At 41.2% G+C, this 22,549-nt stretch overlaps 1 protein-coding gene and 1 non-coding gene across 3 annotated transcripts in view; both read right to left on the bottom strand.

The window, feature by feature from the left end:
• The window catches only part of LOC135511616 (pro-neuregulin-3, membrane-bound isoform-like), a 528,889-nt gene that overhangs the window by 45,590 nt on the left and 460,750 nt on the right, over positions 1-22,549 (bottom strand). For both annotated transcript variants that reach the window (XM_064933101.1, XM_064933102.1), the window contains exons 5-6: positions 2,436-2,538; positions 1,611-1,740 (exon numbers count right to left, since the gene is read on the bottom strand). In XM_064933101.1, coding sequence (XP_064789173.1) covers positions 1,611-1,740; positions 2,436-2,538 — 233 coding nt within the window. The remainder of the gene's footprint in view (positions 1-1,610; positions 1,741-2,435; positions 2,539-22,549) is intronic.
• trnaa-ugc (transfer RNA alanine (anticodon UGC)) lies at positions 798-873 on the bottom strand. Its single transcript has one exon. It is a non-coding gene; the product is annotated as a tRNA-Ala (tRNA).

Below are 22,549 nucleotides of genomic sequence, written 5' to 3'. Positions count from 1 at the left end.
ATATGTGCATGAAACAAATAGACTGCATTAGCATAATTTCCCAATAGATTCCATTGGAAAGAAAACAGTCTCAGAAGATGCATGGAAAGTGGAACAGAAACTCTGTTATTAAAACAAATAACAATAGTATCGACTTGAAGACCAAGGTAATATAGTGATAACTAAATTCTGTGACGAGATACGTCATATGTGTACAAGTTACATTCGTGGAATGTTGAGCATATAAGTTACCAACATCTTTGGTAATTTAGGTAATTAACAGAAAATATATGGCAATCTATGGTAGCTTTGGTAATTTATTCTTGAATAACTTGCATATAAATCTATATTCATATATTGTATTCATTTTCTACATCTGTGTCTATATTGTTCATGAGTTTCTAGTAGACACCCCATATTGTTCAAGAGAAAATAGCATAATTGATACCAAAAAATGCATCTAATCAACAATGGCATTATTTTCAATCAACTCTGCAACACGTCCAACTATTGACTTTTTTCACAAATGCCACCAGTTTGACACGAAAACATTGACAATAAATACCTATCGACATAGTCAAATAAATAAGTGTGTTAAAAAATACAATATAAAAATACAGTTTCATGCTGAAACCCTCATATTAAACACCAATGGTATTCACTAAGTTGATACAGCTTTGTCATTACATTTATTTAATGATTTAATGATTTCATATAATGTATTTTACATAATATAAATAATAATAATAATAATATATCCCATTTAGCAGACGCTTTTGTCCAAAGCGACTTACAAGTCGGCTGGGGCCACATATGGGTGGTCCCAGCGGGAATCGAACCCACGACACTTGGCGTTGCAAGCGCCATGCTCTACCGACTGAGCCACACAGGACCATGTTATAAGGCCACACAGAGGGCCAGCAATAATTACACACATCTGTGACAATCTGAACTACCCAGAAAGGCCAATAGATGTCTTCTTATAAAAGTCCTTGAAAGTTACACAAATTCTGGTAGTTTACTGGTAAACTTAGGTTTTCAGTAATATACCCTGTTTTTGCAACACTACGTGTATCACATTAAAACAATGCCTTCATTAGTGGCTAGATCTATAAGAAACCTTGAGAGCCATATCCTCAGGACTTAGTTGATGGTGAGGCTGAATGGAGCAGATCTATGGAGTGGCGTGTGCTACCCAGACATCCCCATCTTTCTCCTGTGCACAGGCACTAACTTCGACTGATATTCAAATGAATACGGTGTTTGCATGATTGGAATATTGGACATAGATCTGTTGACAGAGGCTATTTAGCAGATGATGAATGACAACAATACACAGCCTAGGGTCCCAAATGACTGAGCAGTGATCTCTGAAAGACTTCTCTGCTAACAGCGCTAACTCTGAACAGTTTGGGTTGGGTGGAAGGGGTGGAATAGACAGTTGTTTAGCATGCCAAACTTCAAAGACTGCTTGCTGCTGCAGCCCTGAGCGAACAACATATCTCCAACAGTTCTGCAGGAAAAAGACACTCTGCATAACTGGGTTATGAGATGTAAGCCGACAGCATGATCAGTCACCCTAGATACATGAAGGATGCAGAGGAAGAGGAGAATCCCCTCAGCATACTCACATTCTGCAGCTGCAGGCCCGTGTCAGGCCTCAGGCTCGATTTGGACGACTCCAAAGCAGAGGCGTTGCCGCTGTAGTTTTTGAGGCTGCAACTCTCTTTCAAGTGGGCCTGGAGTTTTTCTCTGCGTCTCCTGAGGGGGCGAGGGGGAGTACATATACGTGGCATGTTAACTAAATCCCGGCATTGCCTTGACCTTTAACCCTCAGCCCCACTCTGTGCCTCTTCACCCCTAGTCATTGCAGTGAAGAAGTGTAAATTGAGCGGCTCTGATGGAGTTGATAGGTTCCTGTGCTGTAACTTCATTATAGATTCCTTCCAAATGGCACTAGATCATGGTTTTATCTGATTATCTTGTTGTCAGGCTGCTCACTCACTCACATCATTATATTACAGACCCTATAAAATTACAATGCAATTTATCAGAGGGCTTTCTGCTCCATATACCATGAATGACAGTTTGCCATTACAGCTTTGATGTTTGGGCCAGAGTGCTGGATGAATATATAAAGGATATACATTCTAGATAGGTGCTTTCAGACGTTAATAGGATGTAAAACATACATAGACAAATGTTGTGTGCAGGGCCCATACCAACACAATAAAACAAATTGTCAAGAGCTTTCTTTCCTTATCGGTTCCTTAAAATGATGTACATGTATTAATGTTAATTAGAGGGATACAATTGTGAATCCGGACTCTTACAGTAGGCTCTTTGACATGGAGTGGCAGCTGAAACTAGATCAATAGCCAATTGCCTGTAGTGTGTGCTATGGGTTTAGGTGTGTGAACTGAAATCCAACCCTATGGGTGCTCGTGTCCACCCACTTGTTCCGACAGTAGAGAGCCATACAGAGAATGCCCAGAACACTGATCCCCACGGTGATGCAGGTGATTGACAGCACTTGTCTCTTGTACACCTCCTTGCTCTCTGTTGAAATGAAGAGAAGAGGAAGAGCTGCCATTGACAGAGGAACAAAGAGCACAAAATAGGAAAAACTGGGAGAGAAGTTAAGGAACAGATGATCACAGAGAATAAAACATGGCCCGTAGCTCGCTGTAATAATAATGTCTTATTTTCAAATGCCACTTTACAAACCCAAACTACCCCCCAGTTACTCTTATCAACGTCATATCATCGGATGCAAAGCCTTGTAATAGATGCTAGTAGTAATGTAGCCATGTCTGATTACAGAAGATAAGAGTTATAGCTGTAATGGTCATCATTAACACTAGAGCCGCTGGGCCTTGAGAAACCCCCCATAAAGCAAATGAGCAGTCATTCTAATTGCAACATGCTAACAGTGTAATTTCATATAAGCTATTGCAAAAATAGTAATTTGGTTGTGTTTATGAAGGTCTTAGGTAAAATTAGAATACGGAAAATATATATATTTCAATTAACATGAAGCATTTTCATTAGTTTATGTTACTGTAGCCTATATGTAAAAAAAACAACAACAAAAAAACACCACAATTCATGTGTTCAATAAATTATATTAGTGGAATGCCTTTGTTACAACTATGAAACAGAAAGCACATGTCTTGGAACATGGTAACAGCTTCTTTTTATAATGACAAAATAAAAAAAATACCCCAACCACCAAGACTCACGGTCAGCAAGACGAGCAGACAAATGAACATCATTTGACTAAACATCATTATAAGAGCCAAGTGTCCATAAATTGTGAAAATCAGTACCAAATCTATAACTGCATTATAATGAATGTACTGTACTATATGTGTCTATATGACAGCAGTAAAATATTTTTGATTATTGTCAGCTTGTGCTCACATGGTGTGGGTCTTCACAGAATTGCATCAGTTGGAGCATGTTCATGTCACATAAACAGCGAAAGCTGGTGAGTGCATTGCTGATGTTTTTTGCTTCAGATGTAAGGTCTGCTCTCTCAGTGATGACATTTTGTGCTGATAATCAGCCTGTAGCATTGTCACCGGCTTGCTCTATCCAAACAGTGCTGTCTCCTGTCTCACCGTTTCATTTGGTACCACGGGCACCTGCTCAGTGTGCGCTTTTCTGGATTTTTTTTGCATTTAGGCCACGAAGGTTTAGGCTGAGGCTCAGAATCAGAAGAAAAATCATCAGAAATGTCATGATTCCCCACCATCTGAGTTATTTTCATTCAGATTTTGTTGCAACGCTAACACAGAATCTGCATCTATTTGTCTTGGACTGTGTCCATTCGTCTTTCAGTATGTACTTCAAGTGGAGCAGAATAGACTGATAGGACTGCTTGGATTTGGTGGTCTGATATAGAGTACATGCCACTTTGAGATTATAATTAGAATAGACAGAGTGTGAATTACACCGTGATTATAATAAAGACATCATTTATAACACACTGGTTGTGTTAATGTTCAATTAACACAACCAGTCATGATGCTTTCATCTGATTGTCAAACAAATTACTTCGAAAAGTGTGCCACCTGTGTATGTTCGTCCGTTCCAAAATAATTAAAACAGTGCAATGGATGTACACTTCTGCCATTTAATGAATGGAATTGGTCATCTCTTACAAAACACCAAAATGTGTTCCTAATGACATTGGGCCATTGATTAGGACTACATTAATTGATGCGTCTTGCTGAAAAAATTTACCTTTTTTGTAGCTTGAAAAGTCAGGACACCCGAAATGGGGCTGAGTTCATGGGGCTAGTTCATGAGTTGTCAATAATTCATGAGTTGACTACTTTTTTGTCATCACAGATCGTGTTACATAAAACACTACCTTTATTTCCTTACAGTAATGACAGTGTTCTTTGTAATTATTAATCATATAACACATTCATTAGAACTTTGCACTTAAACTCTGTACTATTATTGGATCTTGGAGATCTCAGAAAATGCACTGTAATTGTAACTATACCTATGTAACATTTCATGTTTTGCCACGAAAACAGTTCTCATGAGTACACAAATCACAAATAATGTAGGCCTATGCCAATGCAAAATCAAATGCTTCTAACCGAAAGAGTCAACTATAGGCCTACTCTCATTAATATTGGATGGATTGGATGTGCATTGTTGTTTAGCTGTCGACTACTAGTCTAGTGATATTGGTGACCATTATCAGCTGATCCAGGAAGGAAAACATATATTTCTAGAAATTTTTATTTATTTGTTTTATTTTACCTTTATTTAACTAGGCAAGTCAGTTAAGAACAAATTCTTATTTTCAATGACGGCCTAGGAACAGTTAACTGCCTTGTTCAGGGGCAGAACGACAGATTTGTACCTTGTCAGCTCAGGGATTTGAACTTGCAACCTTCCGGTTACTAGTCCAACGCTCTAACCACTAGGCTACCCTGCCGCCCCAAAATAAAAATGATAAATAAATGGTCTATTTATTCTGAACACGGACTGCACAGAGAACACCAATACCCGGGAGCACCTTTAAAAAAGAAAGCAATGGACGCTCCGAACAGCTGACTGACAAAAGCAAACAATGATAAATCAACGGATAAATCTAATGCATTGGAATAAAGTCAGGCTATTTTTATCAAGGGTGCATGGCAAGCAGATGGCGAAAACGAGAATGTAGCCTTCAAAGGAAAATCTATGAGTTGAAAGGAGCTCAGCTGAGGCCAAAATTCAGCACTACTGCATTGTGGACAGGGAGGCGGTTTGTGATGCCACACAGAACTAAATGGTTTAACCATGAAATGAGAGGTGGGGTTGTTAATTTCATTTGGAAGCTTTTATTTTCATATTTACCACTGTAAAACATATTTACCACTGCATTTCAACAAAATAGGATAATATTTTGGTTTGTTTTACTTTTGTTGCATTTAGGTGACTAATGTCTCATTCAGGGGAGCTGAGTACCCCCTGGCTCCCCCATATTTCGTACCCTGAGAATAGATCAATACAATCAAATGGCACATCCTGTTCTTCATTTATAATTGGTGGTAACATCATTATGCATACTTTGCTTCCCCTCACTCATCATCTCATCAACCCATTCTCCCCCTTTCCCTCCCATCATTTACTTTATTTATTTAATCTTATATGTATGAAAGTAGTTTCGGTATAGTTTAGGTTCAGTTGTGAGGCAATTATCAGTGTGATTATCACCTGGGCATGGCATCTATCAGGAGAAGGAGCAGAATAAGAAAAGGCAATGGGGGAAAACCATTCAAAATATGAAATGCCCTCCTAAAACTGGGTATAACTCCAGTTCTGTTTGTGATATTAAGATTCTAACAATGACAGTGTGCTATATAGACGTATTTAGGAAAGGTCAGGGACAGATAGCGGCATGACTTTAAGAATGGCAGAGTAATGTTTATTTATTTATTTATTTATTCATGAGCAGTCCAAATTACTGTTTTAGTAGTTCTACTGTTAAGGGTGAAAAATATCAGCTGCCTCTTTTCATATGAAAAACTAAATCATAGTTGACTTCAGAAGCATTTATAGGCAATCAATCAGATATTGGCCGCACATTCTGTAAGATGGATTGTCCTTTTGAACAATTTAAAAGTAAATGCTATGTCCTGCCTTGGTATAGAATCTGAAATTAGATCGGCTAGTCTATTGCAGTCCTACACACAAAAAAATGTGGGTTCTTCAAGGGGAAGGAAAGGGTGATGGTTCTATGTGGAACCATAGTGACCAAAATAACTCTTTGAGCCCTTCAATGGTTCTTTGCAGTTCAATACAGGGTTCTGTCCTCTTTTAGTAATAATGTAGGGGTGGCGGATCATTCAAATATTTTGGGGAATGGTTTGCTCACAGCTCTTTTTGTGCAACCATGAGTGAGTGTCATTCCAGTTTATCTAATCTGTTGGGTGTTATGTTATTAAATGTTATGTATGAGTATGGCCAGTTACAGTGTATTGTGAAAGACTCACGTATGGAATGTGTCAATTGAGAATAGTTGACTAAATCAGCAGTTCTCAATTCTCTCCTCAGGGACGCCAGCTGTTCCCGAGCTAGCATACCAGATTAAAGTTCTTAATAAACACAGTAATAATTTTAACAATTTTAACAATATAATAAGGCTTTTAAACCAGAATGAATAACCCTGTATGGTTCTACAATGAACCTTTTGAGATTGAGAACGTTTCTTTATAGAGCCATTCTCCATAAAGGTTCTATAAGGAACCATAAAAAAGTGTTTTATATAGCCCGCAAAATGGTTGTAACCATGGCGAAACCCTTTTTTGGTGCTTTATAAAATAATTTTTTAATGGTTCTTTATAGAACCGTAGGAAAAGGTTATTTAGAGCACCATACAGGTTCCATTTAGAATTGTATGAGCATGGTTCTTTATATAACTTTAAAGAAAATGTTACATGGAAGCACCAAAAAGGATTATGCTATGGTTACAAGCCAAATAACCCTTATTTGGCACTATATACACTGTAGAACCATGTGTTTTAGTGTGTATCAAACAGGAATAACCCTACTGTAGCCAACCCATACTGTCAAGACTCACTGCCTATTTACTTATGCGCATGATTGGCTATTGAATGAATGATTGAAATAAATGTAGTCTGTACTGTTTGTGAAGCCAGTTATGTCAGAAAAGGAGAGACATCCTGTAGATAATGATTTAGGTCTATAAACTAAAACTTATTTTTACTTTTTGTATTATAATTCCTGTGCATCAAACACCTCCCATTTTCCCCAAACGAACAATAAGCCTATTTGCTTGCCTTCTACAAGTTGTGTGCACGCATGGTTTGAGATTTGTCTGGAGATACAAATACTTTCCCATCAACTTAAACATTTCAACCTTTGCGGGAAAACTGTCTTACTCAAGGTTGAGAGTTTTTTTGTGCGAATATACCTTTGATAAATGAGGCCCCTGGAGAGCTTCGGGCTCCTATTGGCCTTTACAGCCAACTGTAGAACACGCCACACATGAACCAGTAATATATTCATTTACTTTATCTTATCAAAATCAATATTGAAGCCAAAATACTTGAAAGCTAGGCTAATTAACCACCTTCTCCCTCCCTCCCTCCTACCCTCCTCCCCCACCAGTAGTTTCCAGGGTCAGTATTGTTGTTTTGATGTCTCTCAGCCGGAGTCATCACGTCACCACATTTACTATAATTATGAGAAGAGAGGAACCCTGTTGTAGATGTAGGTAAGTGGTATCTGTAATTCCATGATAGCTAACACTCCATGTCACTCACAATACTGCCATGCAACCAAACAACTTCACTGATCATGGACTATTTTATGTCCATAATTTCCCAGCATAGTATTATGATACACCAATGGGAAAATATTTTTTACGCTCTTCCTCTGATGCACGTCATACATGCTGTGTGTACAAGCCCTGCTTGAAGGTATTTAAAGTGTGTTGTCAAGGTCAGCCGACATTACATGAAGATGTAGCCTACGGTACACAATCCCCTGTGCTCCCATTCACTGATTCAGAAAAATATTGTATTTATTTGCAGGCGTGCAAGGTAATCATTTGTTTTCATTCCAATATGAAGAACAAATGTGACTCGTTTCAGGAAACTACTTCACAGGAGAGGGATTTGAACGTAATTTTTTTAAATCAAAATGTTTCTTTGACAGAAAATGCCTTCTGGAACAAATTGTTAAATTACAAGCCTAGTTGGTTTAGCTACAAAAATATATCACATAGTAGAACTGCATAAGTGTTGCTCTCCACTTTCTGGAGTAACAAGTTTTGAAAGTAGAATTGGAGTATGATAGCTAAGATGGGGAAAATTCTGGCGTTTGATTGCAAATTTGCAGACAGAGTTAAAAAGAGAACACACAGAAGGCTATGTTGTATAAAACTCCTATCTCCGGATTACATCTTCAAACTAAGGGGCAACAATGGCATCCGTGACAGAGGGAGAAGCATCCATCCATGCATATGGGTATGAGAGTCTAGCTAGCTACATTTCCAGATAATACACATTTCTAATTTTGTCAGAAAGTACTTTTCTTTTCAAGTTAAAGTGTACCGCTAGCTAGCTAGCTAACGTTAGCTGGCTGGTTAGCTGGCTGGCTTGCTAACGTTACATGTGTGATCTGTGTAGTAATATTATTTTTACCTCAGAGCCATTTGCATTGCAAGTTATAGCCTAATGTTAGCTCCCTAACATTGAACCTGGCTGGTTAGTTACCTGCAGAACCATGCAGGGTAGTAACGTTGAGTTGGGATTATGGTTCATTGTTTAGCTAGCTAGCTAGCTACATGTCTAAACAAAAGACTCCGCTAATCAAGTAACTATTTCAATAGAATGTGAGGAATATTTTGGACTTTAATAAAGCCCTTTTGTGAGGAAAAACTCATTTATATTAGCCAGTCATATGAAATTAATAGATTAGGGCTAAATGTATCTATTTAAAATTGACTCATTTACTTTTATAAACTGTTAACTAAGTAAAATCTCTTGAAATAGTAGCATTTATATTTTTGTTCAGTATATATAAAGTACCGGTCAAAAGTTTGGACACACCTACTCATTCCAGGGTTTTTCTTAATTTTTTGGTATTTTCTACATTGTAGAATAATAGTTAACACATCAAAAATATGAAATGACACACATGGAATCACGTAGTAAACAAAAAAGTGTTAAACAAATTCACAAATTGTTTATTTTAGATTCTTCAAAGTAGCCACCCTTTGCACACTCTCCCAACCAGCTTCAAGAGGTAGTCACCTGGAATGCATTTAAATTTTTATTTAACTAGGCAAGTCAGTTAAGAATACATTCCTATTTACAATGACGGTCTACTGGGGAACAGTGGGTTAACTGCCTTGTTCAAGGGCAGAATGAAAGGTTTTTACCTTGTCAGCTCGGGATTTGATCCAGCAACCTTTCAGGTTACTGGCCCAACAGACTAACCACTAGGCTACCTGCTGCCCCAATTAACAGGTGTGCCTTGTTAAAAGTTAATTTGTGGACTGTCTTTCCTTCTTAATGCATTTGAACCAATCAGTTGTATTGTGACAAGGTAGGCATAGCCCTATTTGGTAAAAAAAGGAAACGAGTCCATATTATTGCAAGAACAGCTCAAATAAGCAAAGAGAAATGACAGTCCATCATTACTTTAAGACATGAAGGTCAGTCAATCAAGTTTCTTTAAGTACAGTCGCAAAAACCATCAAGCGCTATGATGAAACTGGCTCTCATGAGGACCAACACAGGAAAGGAAGACACAGAGGTACCTCTGCTGCCAAGGATAAGTTCATTAGAGTTGCCAGCCTCAGAAAATGCAGCCCTTATGAATGCTTCACAGAGATCAAGTAAAAGACACATCTCAACCAACTGTTTAGAGGAGACTGTTTGAATCAGGCCTTCATGGTCAAATTGCTGCAAAATACTTGGGCCAAGAGACACGAGCAATGGACATTAGCCGGTGGAAATCTGTCCTTTGATCTGATGAGTCCAAATTTTAGATTTTTGGTTCCAACCACTGTGTCTTTGTGAGACGTAGAGTTGGTGAAATGAATGATCTGCAAGTGTGTGTTTCCCACAGTGAAGCAAGGAGGAGGAGGAGGTGTGGAGTGCTTTGCTGGTGACACCCTCAGTGATTTATTTAGAATTCAAGGCACATTTAAGCAGCATGGCTACCACAGCATTCTGCATCAATACGCCATCCAATCTGGTTTGCGCTTAGTGGGACTATAATTTGTTTTTAAACAGGACAATGACCCAACACACTTCCAGGCTGTATAATGGCTAAATGACCAAGATGCAGCAGGATGGAGTGCTGCATCAGATGACCTGGCCTCCACAATCACCTGACCTCAACCCAAATGAGATGGTTTGGGATGATTTGGAACGCAGAGTGAAGGAAAAGCAGCCAAAAAGTGTTCAGCATAGGTGGGAACTCCTTCAAGACTTTTGGAAAAGCATTCCAGGTGAAGCTGGTTGAGAGAATGCTAAGAGTGTGCAAAACTGTCATCAAGGCAAAAGGTGGCTACTTTGAAAAATCTTGTTTGTTTAACACTCTTTTGGTTACTACATGATTCCATGTGTGTCATTTCAGAGTTTTGATGTCTTCACAATTTTTCTACAATGTAGAAAATAGTAAAAATAAAGAAAAACCCTTGAAAGAGTTGGTGATTCGAAACATGCCCATGATATGACCATCTTAACCCCCCCCCCCCCCCAGTTTAGACATTTAGAAAAAACTCTGTATGTATAGCATGTGGTCGGTCGGGTGCCACCAGAAAACTCTGATACTGTTACATGATTCAGTGCATTATTTTAATATAAAGATATTACTCTTCCTCTGTAGTTTGTGCAGGAACTGTAATCACTAAGTCGAAGCCCTTTAATCACATACAGATGTAAGATCTTAATTTGATCACTCTTTTGTTGCTGATAATTTTCATGCACTGCAGGAAGTGCAGATGAACTTCGTGATTCACATAAATTAACTGAAAATCCACCGATCAAGCAACATTATGGAGTAAACATTTATTTATCTGTGACAAAGGTCAAATTAAGATCCTACATCTGTAGCTTATGCCTATACATTTGGAAACAAATAAAATCAATATGAGAGAAACACATGACAATCACATGACAATTTTGACATTATTATAGACCATTATTCTACTAATAAGACACAATTACGCTGGAATAACTATGTAGCCAACAACTATATATATACCTCCTGATGCATTGGAACGAATATGAATGGTAAAACTGGTATCTGTGTCGATTCCCTCCACTGTGTCTGACACCATTCCCTATGACTGTGAAACAGACAGATAACCCAAAACACAGTTTTTATCACAGAGCCCCTGCTGTTCCTAGTTTCAGCTGACAGACAGACTTCTCCACCTTGCCATTAAAGGACTTGAGTCACGGGAAGAACAGAAAGCTAACACTTTTGTGTGACATCCCTATATAGATGTAGATTCGAGCCAGATTGCTACAGCAGGGAAATAATCCTGGAGCAACAAGAAATGTGAAATATTTGGGGGGGGATATAAATATTTTGTTAGGGCAAATCAATTTTGACATTTTAAAGTGGAAATTACAAACTTTAGAGGCCTTTTTATTAACCTTAAATACTCTACAAGTTTGCATTTCCTGCAGTACATCAGTGTGAGTACATGGTTTATTTGACCTGCCATGCCTTGGAGTAGAGAAGTTGGGGGGAAATAAAAAATATAAAATAATGCAATTGTGCATGTACAGTGCTATTTATGTTTTCCACTCAGTGAAGCCTTTGATGGTCATGTTATACATGGCAGGGGACTTTGGCCTTGGATGGTATCAACTCCTCTATTTTGCAGATAACTTCTTTAAACTGGATAATGACAGAGGAGACTGATATTTCACTCTTACTCCAGGAATCACATCAAAGAATATAACCCCCTCAATACATACATTCACACAAACAAGCACGTGAGCATGCACGCACGCACGCGCACACACACACACACACACACACACACACACACACACACACACACACGCACACGCACGCACGCACACACACACTAATTCTGTTTTCTTTTTCTTCACATGGTCTCTTTTTAGACAGCATTCGACTTGCAAATGCAGTGTGAGTGATTGTAATTATTATTACAATAGCAGAGCTGTAGGCACCAGGCTGTCTCCTCATTCCTGTGTCCATTGTGAAGCTGTGGTCCAGAGAGCAACATGACATTCCCTTCCCAGTTATCACTTTGAGCCCTTGCATATGCATGGCAAGGATCAAGAAAACAAACCAAGCAAACAGAAAAAAATGCACAATGAAGCAACCTGTCACTTCTTCAGTCCTGTCAGTTGGAATGCAAGCCTCACAGTGGATGTTGGTAGCAGTCTGCTGAGGGAATGACGTGCGTTGTCAAGCAAATACTTTTTATTGGCCAACAAAATCAAACATTATTACTCTCCCTACTGATGGAGGGCCTGGAGCAGCACACCGCTTTTATCTACCTGAGATCTCTCTCCACCTTCAACTGTCACTTCCCCTCTCATTCTGTTTCTCACACCGGTCCTCTGCATCCCTTTTTATATCCTCTCATCTGGAACTCACTCATTCTTTTTTCTCTCTCTCTTGCTGCAGTATCTCTGTCCCCTTCAAACAGAAAAACAATTAGATTTCCCCCCCATTGTATCACAGAAGTATGTTAGCCAGCAATACACAGTATGGGTTTCAGTAGATACGCTAAAGTTTGCTAGCTAGGTGGCTTGCAGGAAAAATAACTTAGGTAGGCACCATATTTGTCATCTGCCCTTTTTTGGAGCTGGCATCGGCTTAACTACCTGAGCTTCTAACGTTAACCCTTTGTTTGGAACCCTCTTCGCTATATTCCGATTGAGACCTGAATGGTTGAATGTCACCATGTAGCTCCCCCCCATCATTATAAGGTGTATCATTCAGCGCCTGATGCCCAGACCTACCTTCCTCTTGGGCAATTATGTGTGAAACACATCCTACTGTCCTAGAAATGTCTCGGACATGATGAAAACATCCCTAGATTCACCCAGTGTGAAATTCCCCTTTAAGTAGAGTGCATTGCAGTGGACTAGATTGGAAAGGAAATGTTACAGAATCCCCCTGCCGAGGGCACTGTAGGACTATTTTCCGGCATATGTTGTTTATTTGTCCGGCTGGCACCACAGAGACTAGCTCTCACTCATCCTCACCCTTTCTCCCCATCACATGAGAGAATCAACATCACCTCCAGCTCGTGTCCCCAGCTAATCAGACTGTCCCCCATGCACTCCACACTCTGGCCATGCACTGGTCATGCATCCTCTGATTGGCCAGATGCTAGCTAGCGTTGCACTGGAAGGACAGATCCATGGCGTGCTTTGGTATATGTACATGGGATGCATGACTACAAAGTAAGTTGTTGTTGTTTAGCTTGGCTTTATATAGCTCTACGTAGCTATTACTATGTTATATTCCGAAGTTGTTATTAGTATTGGCTATTGTTACCTCTAGTGTCATTTCTATGTATAATACTTGCTATTTATGTTGCTCATTTGTATAGCCTCATTGAATGATATTAGGGAACATGTCGACACCAACTATGTTGTTGTTATTATTGTTAGCAATCATGCTAGTCATTTTTCCTATATTGCTATGTAATACCTGGTTATTAGATACAGTCCTTACTAGGGCTGTGGCAGTCATTACATTTTGTCAGCTGGTAATTGCCATGCAAATGACTGCCGGTCTCACGGTAATTGACCATCAATTAACAAACACATTTAGCATCTCCAGGCCTACACGTAAACAAGCTGCTGATGCACGCCTTTGGAACATTGACAAAAAAGTGTAAAAAATCAATATAATATACATCATCACAATAAATCCATTATTTATTCTAATTACAGCAACAAGGGACAGCACATCTAACTACAGTTGAAGTCAGAAGTTTACATACTGTCACGCCCTGGCCATAGTTTACTTTGTATGTTTCTATGTTTTGATTGGTCAGGGTGTGATCTGGATGGGCATTCTATGTTGGATGTCTTGTTTGTCTATTTCTGTGTTTGGCCTGATATGGTTCTCAATCAGGGGCAGGTGTTAGTCATTGTCTCTGATTGGGAACCATATTTAGGTAGCCTGGGTTTCACTGTGTGTTTGTGGGTGATTGTTCCTGTCTCTGTGTTTTGCACCAGATAGGGCTGTTTCGGTTTTCGTATGTTTGTTATTTTGTTAGTTTATCGTGTATAGTTTCCGTATTAAATCAAATGAATCACAACTACGCTGCATTTTGGTCCGCTCCTCCTTCCCACAATGAAAGCCGTGACACATACACTGAGGTTGGAGACATTAAAACTCGTTTTCAACCTTTTCAACCACTCCACAAATTTCTTGTTAGCAAACTATAGTTTTGCAAGTCCGTTAGGACATCTACTTTGTGCATGACACAAGTAATTTTTCCAACAATTGTTTACAGACAGATTATTGCACTTATAATTCACTGTATCACAATTCCAATGGGACAGACGTTTACATGACTGTGACTTTAAACAGGTTGGAAAATTATGTCATGGCTTTAGAAGCTTCTGATAGGCTAATTGACATAATTCGAGTCAATTGCAGGTGTACCTGTGAATGTACTTCAAGGACTACCTTCAAACTCAGTGCCTCTTTGATTGACATCATGGGAAAATCAGAAGAAATCAGCCAAGACTTCAGAAAAATAATAGTAGACCTTCACAAGTCTGTTTCATCCTTGAGGGCAATTTCCAAATGACTGAAGGTACCACGTTCATCTGTACAAACAATAGCACGCAAGAATAAACACCATGGGACCACGCAGCCATCATACCACTCAGAAAGGAGACATGTTCTGTTTCCTAGAGATGAACCTACTTTGGTGCGAAAACTGCAAATCAATCCCAGAACAACAGCAAAGGACTTTGTGAAGATGCTGGAGGAAATAGGTACAAAAGTATCTATATCCACAGTAAAATGAGTCCTATATTGACAAAAACCTGAAAGGCCACTCAGCAAAGAAGAAGGCACTGTTCCATAACCGCCATTAAAAAGCCAGACTACGGTTTGCAACTGCACATGGGGACAAAGAACATACTTTTTGGAGAAATGTCCTCTGGTCTGATGAAACAAAAATAGAACTGTTTGGCCATAATGACCATTGTTATGTTTGGAGGAAAACGGGGGAGGCGTGCAAGCCGAAGAACCTCATCCAAACCATGAAGCTCAGGGGGTGGCAACATCATGTTGTGGGGCTGCTTTGCTGCAGGAGGGTCTGGTGCACTTCAAAAATAGATGGCATCATGAGGGAGAAAATTTGGTGGATTTATTGAATCAACATCTCAAGACATCAGTCAGGAATATAAAGCTTGTTCGCAAATGGGTCTTTCAAATGGACAATGTCCCCAAGCATAATTCCAAAGTTGTGGCAAAATGGCTTAAGGACAACATAAGTCAAGGTATTGGAGTGGCCACCACATAGCCCTGACCTCAATCCCGTAGAAAATATGTGGGCAGAACTGAAAAAACGTGTGAGGAATGAAGCCTACAAACCTGACTCAGTTACACCAACTCTGTCAGGAGGAATGGGACAAAATTCACCCAATGTATTGTGGGAAGCTTGTGGAAGGCTAGCCGAAACGTTTGACACAAGTTAAACAATTTAAAGGCAATGCTACCAAATACTAATTGAGTATACGTAAACTTCTGACCCACTGGGAAAGTGATGAAAGAAATTAAAGCTGGAAAAAAATCCTCTCTCTACTATTATTCTGACATATCACGTTCTTAAAATCAAGTGGTGATCCTAACTGACCTAAGATAGGGAATTTTTACTAGGATTAAATGTCAGGAATTGTGAAAAACTGAGTTTAAATGTATTTGGCTAAGGTGTATGTAAACTTCGGACTTCAACTGTATGTGCCATATGCTAGTTCATTTAACTAGCATTTAACAAGATATGTCATTATTCTACATTATATAATTTTATAGTAAGAAGAATATAATTGAACTTAGCTGAATAAAATAGGAAGAATATTTTTCCCATTCTGGAACTAGTGCGCATATGAGTAGGTAGGTATGGTATGTTGAGTGTAAAAGTGATCATTTGAAACAGGTGCTATACGCTAGATTGAGTTATTTGTCAACTTTAGTTGTGAATGATAGAAACCTTAGAAATCAAAAAATATGTGGGCTGCATGATGCAATTATAGGCTTTTGATGATATGAAAAAGTAGCAAAAAAATTGTGCTGTCCCTTGCCTCTCATCAAGTAATCATATTTTCACCTGTCAAACTATTCTCAAATTAACTTTCTTTACTAATATGTCAACTTTGCTTTGATTTAGAATGGCCCATTATCACATGGTGAAGAACAGGAGCAGGGAAAAACATACAGCAAATCGCAAATGGAGGGCTCTTTCCCGCAGTTAGTTTTTTAAAATCATGAAGGTAGACTCCCCTGTTTTTAAAGCAGAGCAATACTTAATATTAGTAGCTGAGAAATAAATACACTGTAAGCCCTGGCATTTCTATATAACCATAAAAACACAGTCTTTGAAATTAAGTTTGATATAATATATGCAACTTATAGTCATGTGTGCATACATTGTCATGTTACCAAAGAGCTCTATTTTCATGTCATCCAACAAATGTAAATGTCTGGAGTTTTCTAAATGGCATTGGCACTTGGATTGGAACTAGTGCTTTGGTCAGACGACATGAAAATAGAGCTCTTTGGCCATGCACACCAGCAGTAGGTTTGGCGTTGCAATGAGAATGCAGGAGCAGAAAATAACACCATGCCTCCTGCAAAATATGGTGGTGGATCTTTGATGTTATAGAGCTACTTTGCTACCACTGGTCCTGGGGCCCTTGTTAATGGCATCATGAGCTTTACCCAGTGTCAGGATATTTTATACAAAAACCTTGATGCCTCTGCCAGGAGGCTGAAACTTGACCGTAAGTTGATCTTCCAGCAAGACAACAACAGAAGGCACACATCTAAATCCAAAAATAAAGGGTTAATTGACCACAAAACATCTCCGGAATTGAACCCCATTGAAAACCTGTGGTTTGAATTGAAGAGTGCAGTCCATAAGCGCAGATGAAGGATAGCGTAATGAATACTCAGGGAGGAAAAGGTGTAGATTCACGCGCAGAGCGCTGCAGGTGTTTAATGTGCCTTCGCAGAAGGCAGGAATCGTGGTCACAGGCAGGCAGCGGTCATACACAGGTAGGCAAACAGGCAGGTGAATCAAAACAAGGACTGAAGGCTATAACTGGTTCTCACAAACGAGCTAGGAAAAGGCTTAGTAGAGTCAAAATGAACAATACCTCACAAAGGCACAAACAGAATGAACTGAACTAAATAAGGAGCTGATGAGACCAGGTGAGTAACCAACACAGGCAAAATCAAAGAACAAAAATGAAAGGCTGGGCTACGTCCAAGAACACATTGAAACAGTACACAAGGTTGACTTAGAAAATAAAAATAGAACCTTACAGTACCCCCCCAAGGGAGGCTTCTGACGACCCAACGGTATTGGAGGGTGGAGTGGGCGGGCAGGGGAGCATAGGCGGACGCGAGGTCCTGCAAGCTGGTTCGACAAGGTCGTGGGCTGATCCAACATTCTGCGTTGATGCTGATGTCCAGTGGGTCTGTTTGGGGGTCGATCCCGAGGTCGGGGAGCAGGACGATCCAGACGGTTATGGTGGAATGCCTGAATCATCTCCAGGTCGAGGATGTCCTTATTGGAGACCCAGGACCGGTCTTTAGGCCCATAACCTTCTCAGTCCACTAGATAGTGGATGCAACCAGGCGTTTGGAATCAAGGATGGCCTGAATGGCATAGGCAGGTTCCCCTCCGACGTCCAACGCTGGGGGCACAGTGCGGTTTGAGAGTGGAGGATGAAGAGGACTGTCGGTGACTGGTTTTAACAGAGACACATGGAAGGACGAGAAGATATACTGACGCGGTAACTGGAGGCAGTACATGACAGGGTTATCTTGAAAGGACTGGCATAGGTCGGCGGCGTATGTTGGCAAAGCGTTTCTGGGTTTTAGAGAATTCCTGCAGATGCCGGTGAACTGTATCCCATACCGCTCACTAAGCCGAAACCAGTCGTCGACAGCCGGAATGGTACCAGGCTCCGCCTCCCAGGGAAAAATGGAGTGGTTGGTAACCATGTACACTCTGAAATAGAGTATGCTAGAGGGATGAATGCATGAGTTGGTTCTGAGCGTATTCAGCCCAGGCCATATACCGACTCCAGTCGTGTGGAGAGGCAGAACATTGCTGGTGGAGGTATTTCCCTATTTCTTAGTTCAGGTATTCCTTATGCCCATTGGTCTGGGGATGGTACCCGGAGGAGAGGATGAGGGCAACCATCAGTCAGTCACAGAAGGCTCACCACACCCGGGAGACAAATTGGAGCCCGCAGTCAGAGACGATGTTCTCCGGAATCCCATACAGACGGAACACCTGTTGCAACATACACTCAGCCAATTCCATGACGTTAGGTAAGTGAGGAAGAGGACCAGACAACACATTTTTGAAAAACTCTCTACTATGATGGTGGAGAGTGGTGTTACCAGAGGATTCAGAAGGTCTGTGATGAAGTCAACAGCTATGTAGGACCAGAACCTTGAGGGGATGGCCAAGGTTGAAGCTCACCGGAAGTGAGATGATGAGGGCTTTTGATTTGGGTGCAGACTGGACAGGAGAGTACGAAATCCCCACCAGTGGCACCACTCCTCAAGGGCCAGCTTGATGGTGAGGAGGTTTCTGTTCCCCACATCGCAATTATGGAGGATGGTGGAGGATAACTTCCTGGAGAAGAAGTATGGCTCCTACTCCTACTTTGGAGGCATCCACCTCCAGGGTGAAAGGATGGATCGGATCAGGTTGGCGAAGGACAGGAGCTGAGGTGAAGAGGCGTTTCAAGTTGTTGAAAGCAGTCAGGGCGGTTTCAGTTCATTGAAGGGTCCGTGTCTTTTTGCTGGTAAGGGCAGTGAGGGGAGCGGCAGTAGAACTGAAGTTCTGAATGAACCGGCGATAGTAGTTGGAGAACCCAATGATACATTGGAGTTCCTTAACGGTGGTGAATTTGGGTCAGTTACTGACAGTGGTGACTTTGTTCTCATCCATGCTGACCCCTCCAGGTGTCAGTACGAAACCGAGGAAGTTTACCGAGGTTACATGAAAGGTGCTCTTTCAGTCTTGACTTAAAGGTTATGGTTAAGGAGCCGTTGAAGAACCTTTTGCACATGCTGCTCAGGGAGTGGAGTAAATCAGGATGTCATCAATGTAGACAATGAGTAAGCGGTTGATCATATACTGGAAACCCTTGTTCATAAAGGATTGGAACACGGAGGGGGCATTAGTAAGGCCGTAGGGCATGACCAGGTATTCGTAGTGCCTTCGTGCGGTGATAAAGGCCGTCTTCCGTTCGTCGCCTTCACGTATAAGATAAGGTTGTATGCACTTCACAGATCGGTGTTTGTATAGATGTTGGCGCGGCCCACATGTTCAAGGATCAGAGGAAGAGGGAAACAGTTCTTGACCGTGAAGTCATTCAGGGAACAGTAATCAATACATGGACGGAGACCACCGTCCTACTTTTCCAACGAAGAAGAAGCTGGACGCAGCCGGGGAAGAAGAAGGATGAATGAAACGGTTTGTGTTTCGTCAATGTAGTTCTCCATTGCCTCATTTTCCGGGATAGATGGGGTTAAACACGACCCGGTCGGTGGGGACAGTCTAGGGAGAAGGTCAATAGCACAGTCCTCTGGGAGATGTGGTTGCAGAGTGGAGGCCTTGATTTTGCTGAAGACATTGCTGTACTGGGCGTATTCAGATGGTATGGTGGGTGGCACTGGAGAGGCAGAGTCCTGAATGGTGGTGGCTCTGCAGGGTAGGCTGAGGCAACCGGTGAAGCAGGTAGAAAACCAGGACAGAAGTTCACCTTGTCGCCACGAGATGGCAGGGTCGTGATGACAAAACCAGGGGTGTCTGAGGCTGAGTGGCTGTTTGGAGGATGAGAGTTCCATGAGTTGAATGGTTTCGGTGTGGAAGACTCCAATCTGGAGAGTGACGCTCTGTGTCAGGTGCGTAATGAAGCCTATGACCAATGGCTGCCCGTCCAGGGTGTTAATCCTTAAGGGAGGGGTGACAGGTGTTAGATCAATGTCAAGCTCCTGTACTAGCTGGTGATCGATACTGGGATGGAGAATTGATTCTGGGAGATATTTAGAAATAAGGACATGCCTACATGCATGGCAGAGGAGGGACCATTCTCATCTCTCGGTGGCGAACAGGGCAATGGCCTAGTAGATGTTCTTTCCTTCCACAGTATAGGCAGAGCCCTTCTTGGATCCGCCTTTGACGTTTGATACACGGGAGAGGCGCATAGCTCAACTGCATGGGCTCTGGAAGACTCGGACGGGATGACGGAATCATGGAAAGAGAAGGTTTCGGGTGGCAGAGTTCTTCGGTGGTTGTGGTCGATGGAGATGGACATATGAATGTATTGGTTTAAATCCTGAAGGTCACCTCTACAGGAGGTCTCCTATAGGACGACCAGAAGGAGAGTGATCGAATACCTCTTTTAAGAGGGTGTGGAAATGGGTCTCGGATCGGAGTTCTGTGCTGTTGGCAGTCCATATTGCGGTGGCCCAATCCAGGGCTTTGCCTGTGAGTAGAGACACAACAAAATCCACCCTGCTCTTGCTGGTGGCGAAGTTAGTGGGGTTGTGCTCAATGTATTTGCTGCATTGCATCAGAAATCCCTGACATTTCACCAATAAAGCGTCATATTTTCCAGGTATGGATATGAATGAAGGAGGTCTATGGGTTACGATACCTGGCATCGGAGGAGTAGGAACGGGCTGGTGGAGAAGATGGCAAATTTCCTCCATACGCTCCTCTTGCTGGGTTAGGCGCAGCTGTAGCTCCGCTGAATCCATTCCGTTTTTTGGGTGAGGTATTCTGTAGTGAATACTCAGGGAGAAAAATGTGTAGATTCACGCGCAGAGTGCGGCAGGTGTTTAATGCACCTTCGCAGAAGGCAGGATTCGTGGTCACAGGCAGGCAATGGTCATACACAGGTAGGCAAACAGGCAGGTGAATCACAACTAGGACTGAAGGCTATAACTGGTTCTCTCAAGCTAGGAAAACGCTTAGTAGAGTCAAAACGAACAATACCTCACAAAGGCACAAACAGAATGAACTGAACTAAAGAGCTGATGAGACCAGGTTAGTAACTAACACAGGTGAAATCAATTAACAAAAATTAAAGACAGAGCTACGTCCAAGAATACAACGAAACAGAACACAAGGTTGACTTAGAAAATAAATACAGAACCTTACAGATATCAAGGATCTGGAAAGATTATGTATGAAGGAATGGTCTAAGATCTCTCCCAATGAGTTCTCCAATCTCATAAAACATTTTAGAAAAAGGCTCAGTGTCGTTATCCTCGCAAGGGGATAACAACACTGGGGATACAACACAGGGGATACAATATTTTTTTAAATTACTTGTTAAACAAAATATATTTCTCTTCGTAATTGTATTGGCACAAAATAATAACATTTTCATTTTTTTTATTGTAAAATTATACAACATAGTATTTGTATTTTATTTAAATTTGTTGCTATTCTGGAAGATCCAGACCACACTGAATATAAAGTCTCCCGAGTGGCACAGCAGTCTAAGGCACTGCATCTTTACGCTTGAGGCATAATTACAGACACCCTGGTTCAAATCCAGGGCTTGGGAGTCCCGTAGGGTGGTGCACAATTGGACCAGTGTCTTCTGGATTTGGCCGGTGTAGGCAGCCATTGTAAATAAGAATTTGTTCTTTAGCTGACTTATCAGGTTAAATAAGTATAATATATACACTGCTCAAAAAAATGATGGGAACACTTAAACAACACAATGTAACTCCAAGTCAATGACACTTCTGTGAAATCAAACTGTCCACATAGGAAGCAACACTCATTGACAATACATTTCACATGCTGTTGTGCAAATGGAATAGACAACAGGTGGAAATTATAGGCAATTAGCAAGACACCCCGAATAAAGGAGTGGTTTTGCAGGTGGTGACCAAAGACCACTTCTCAGTTCCTATGCTTCCTGGCTGATGTTTTGGTCACATGTGAATGCTGGCGGTGCTTTCACTCTGGTGGTAGCATGAGACTGAGTCTAAAACCCACCTGTGGCTCAGGTAGTGCAGCTCATCCAGGATGGCACATCAATGCGAGCTGTGGCAAGAAGGTTTGCTGTGTCTGTCAGCGTAGTGTCCAGAGCATGGAGGCGCTACCAGGAGACAGGCCAGTATATCAGGAGACGTGGAGGAGGCCGTAGGAGGGCAACAACCCAGCAGCAGGACCGCTACCTCCGCCTTTGTGCAAGGAGGTGCAGGAGCCCTGCAAAATGACCTCCAGCAGGCCACAAATGTGCATGTGCCTGCTCAAACGGTCAGAAACAGACTCCATGAGGGTGGTATGAGG

Source organism: Oncorhynchus masou, chromosome 24, assembly GCF_036934945.1.
Source record: "Oncorhynchus masou masou isolate Uvic2021 chromosome 24, UVic_Omas_1.1, whole genome shotgun sequence".
In the NCBI taxonomy this organism is placed as follows: Eukaryota; Metazoa; Chordata; class Actinopteri; order Salmoniformes; family Salmonidae; genus Oncorhynchus; species Oncorhynchus masou.
Note: the sequence above shows the minus strand (reverse complement) of the source record. Positions and strands in the feature narration are given on the sequence as shown.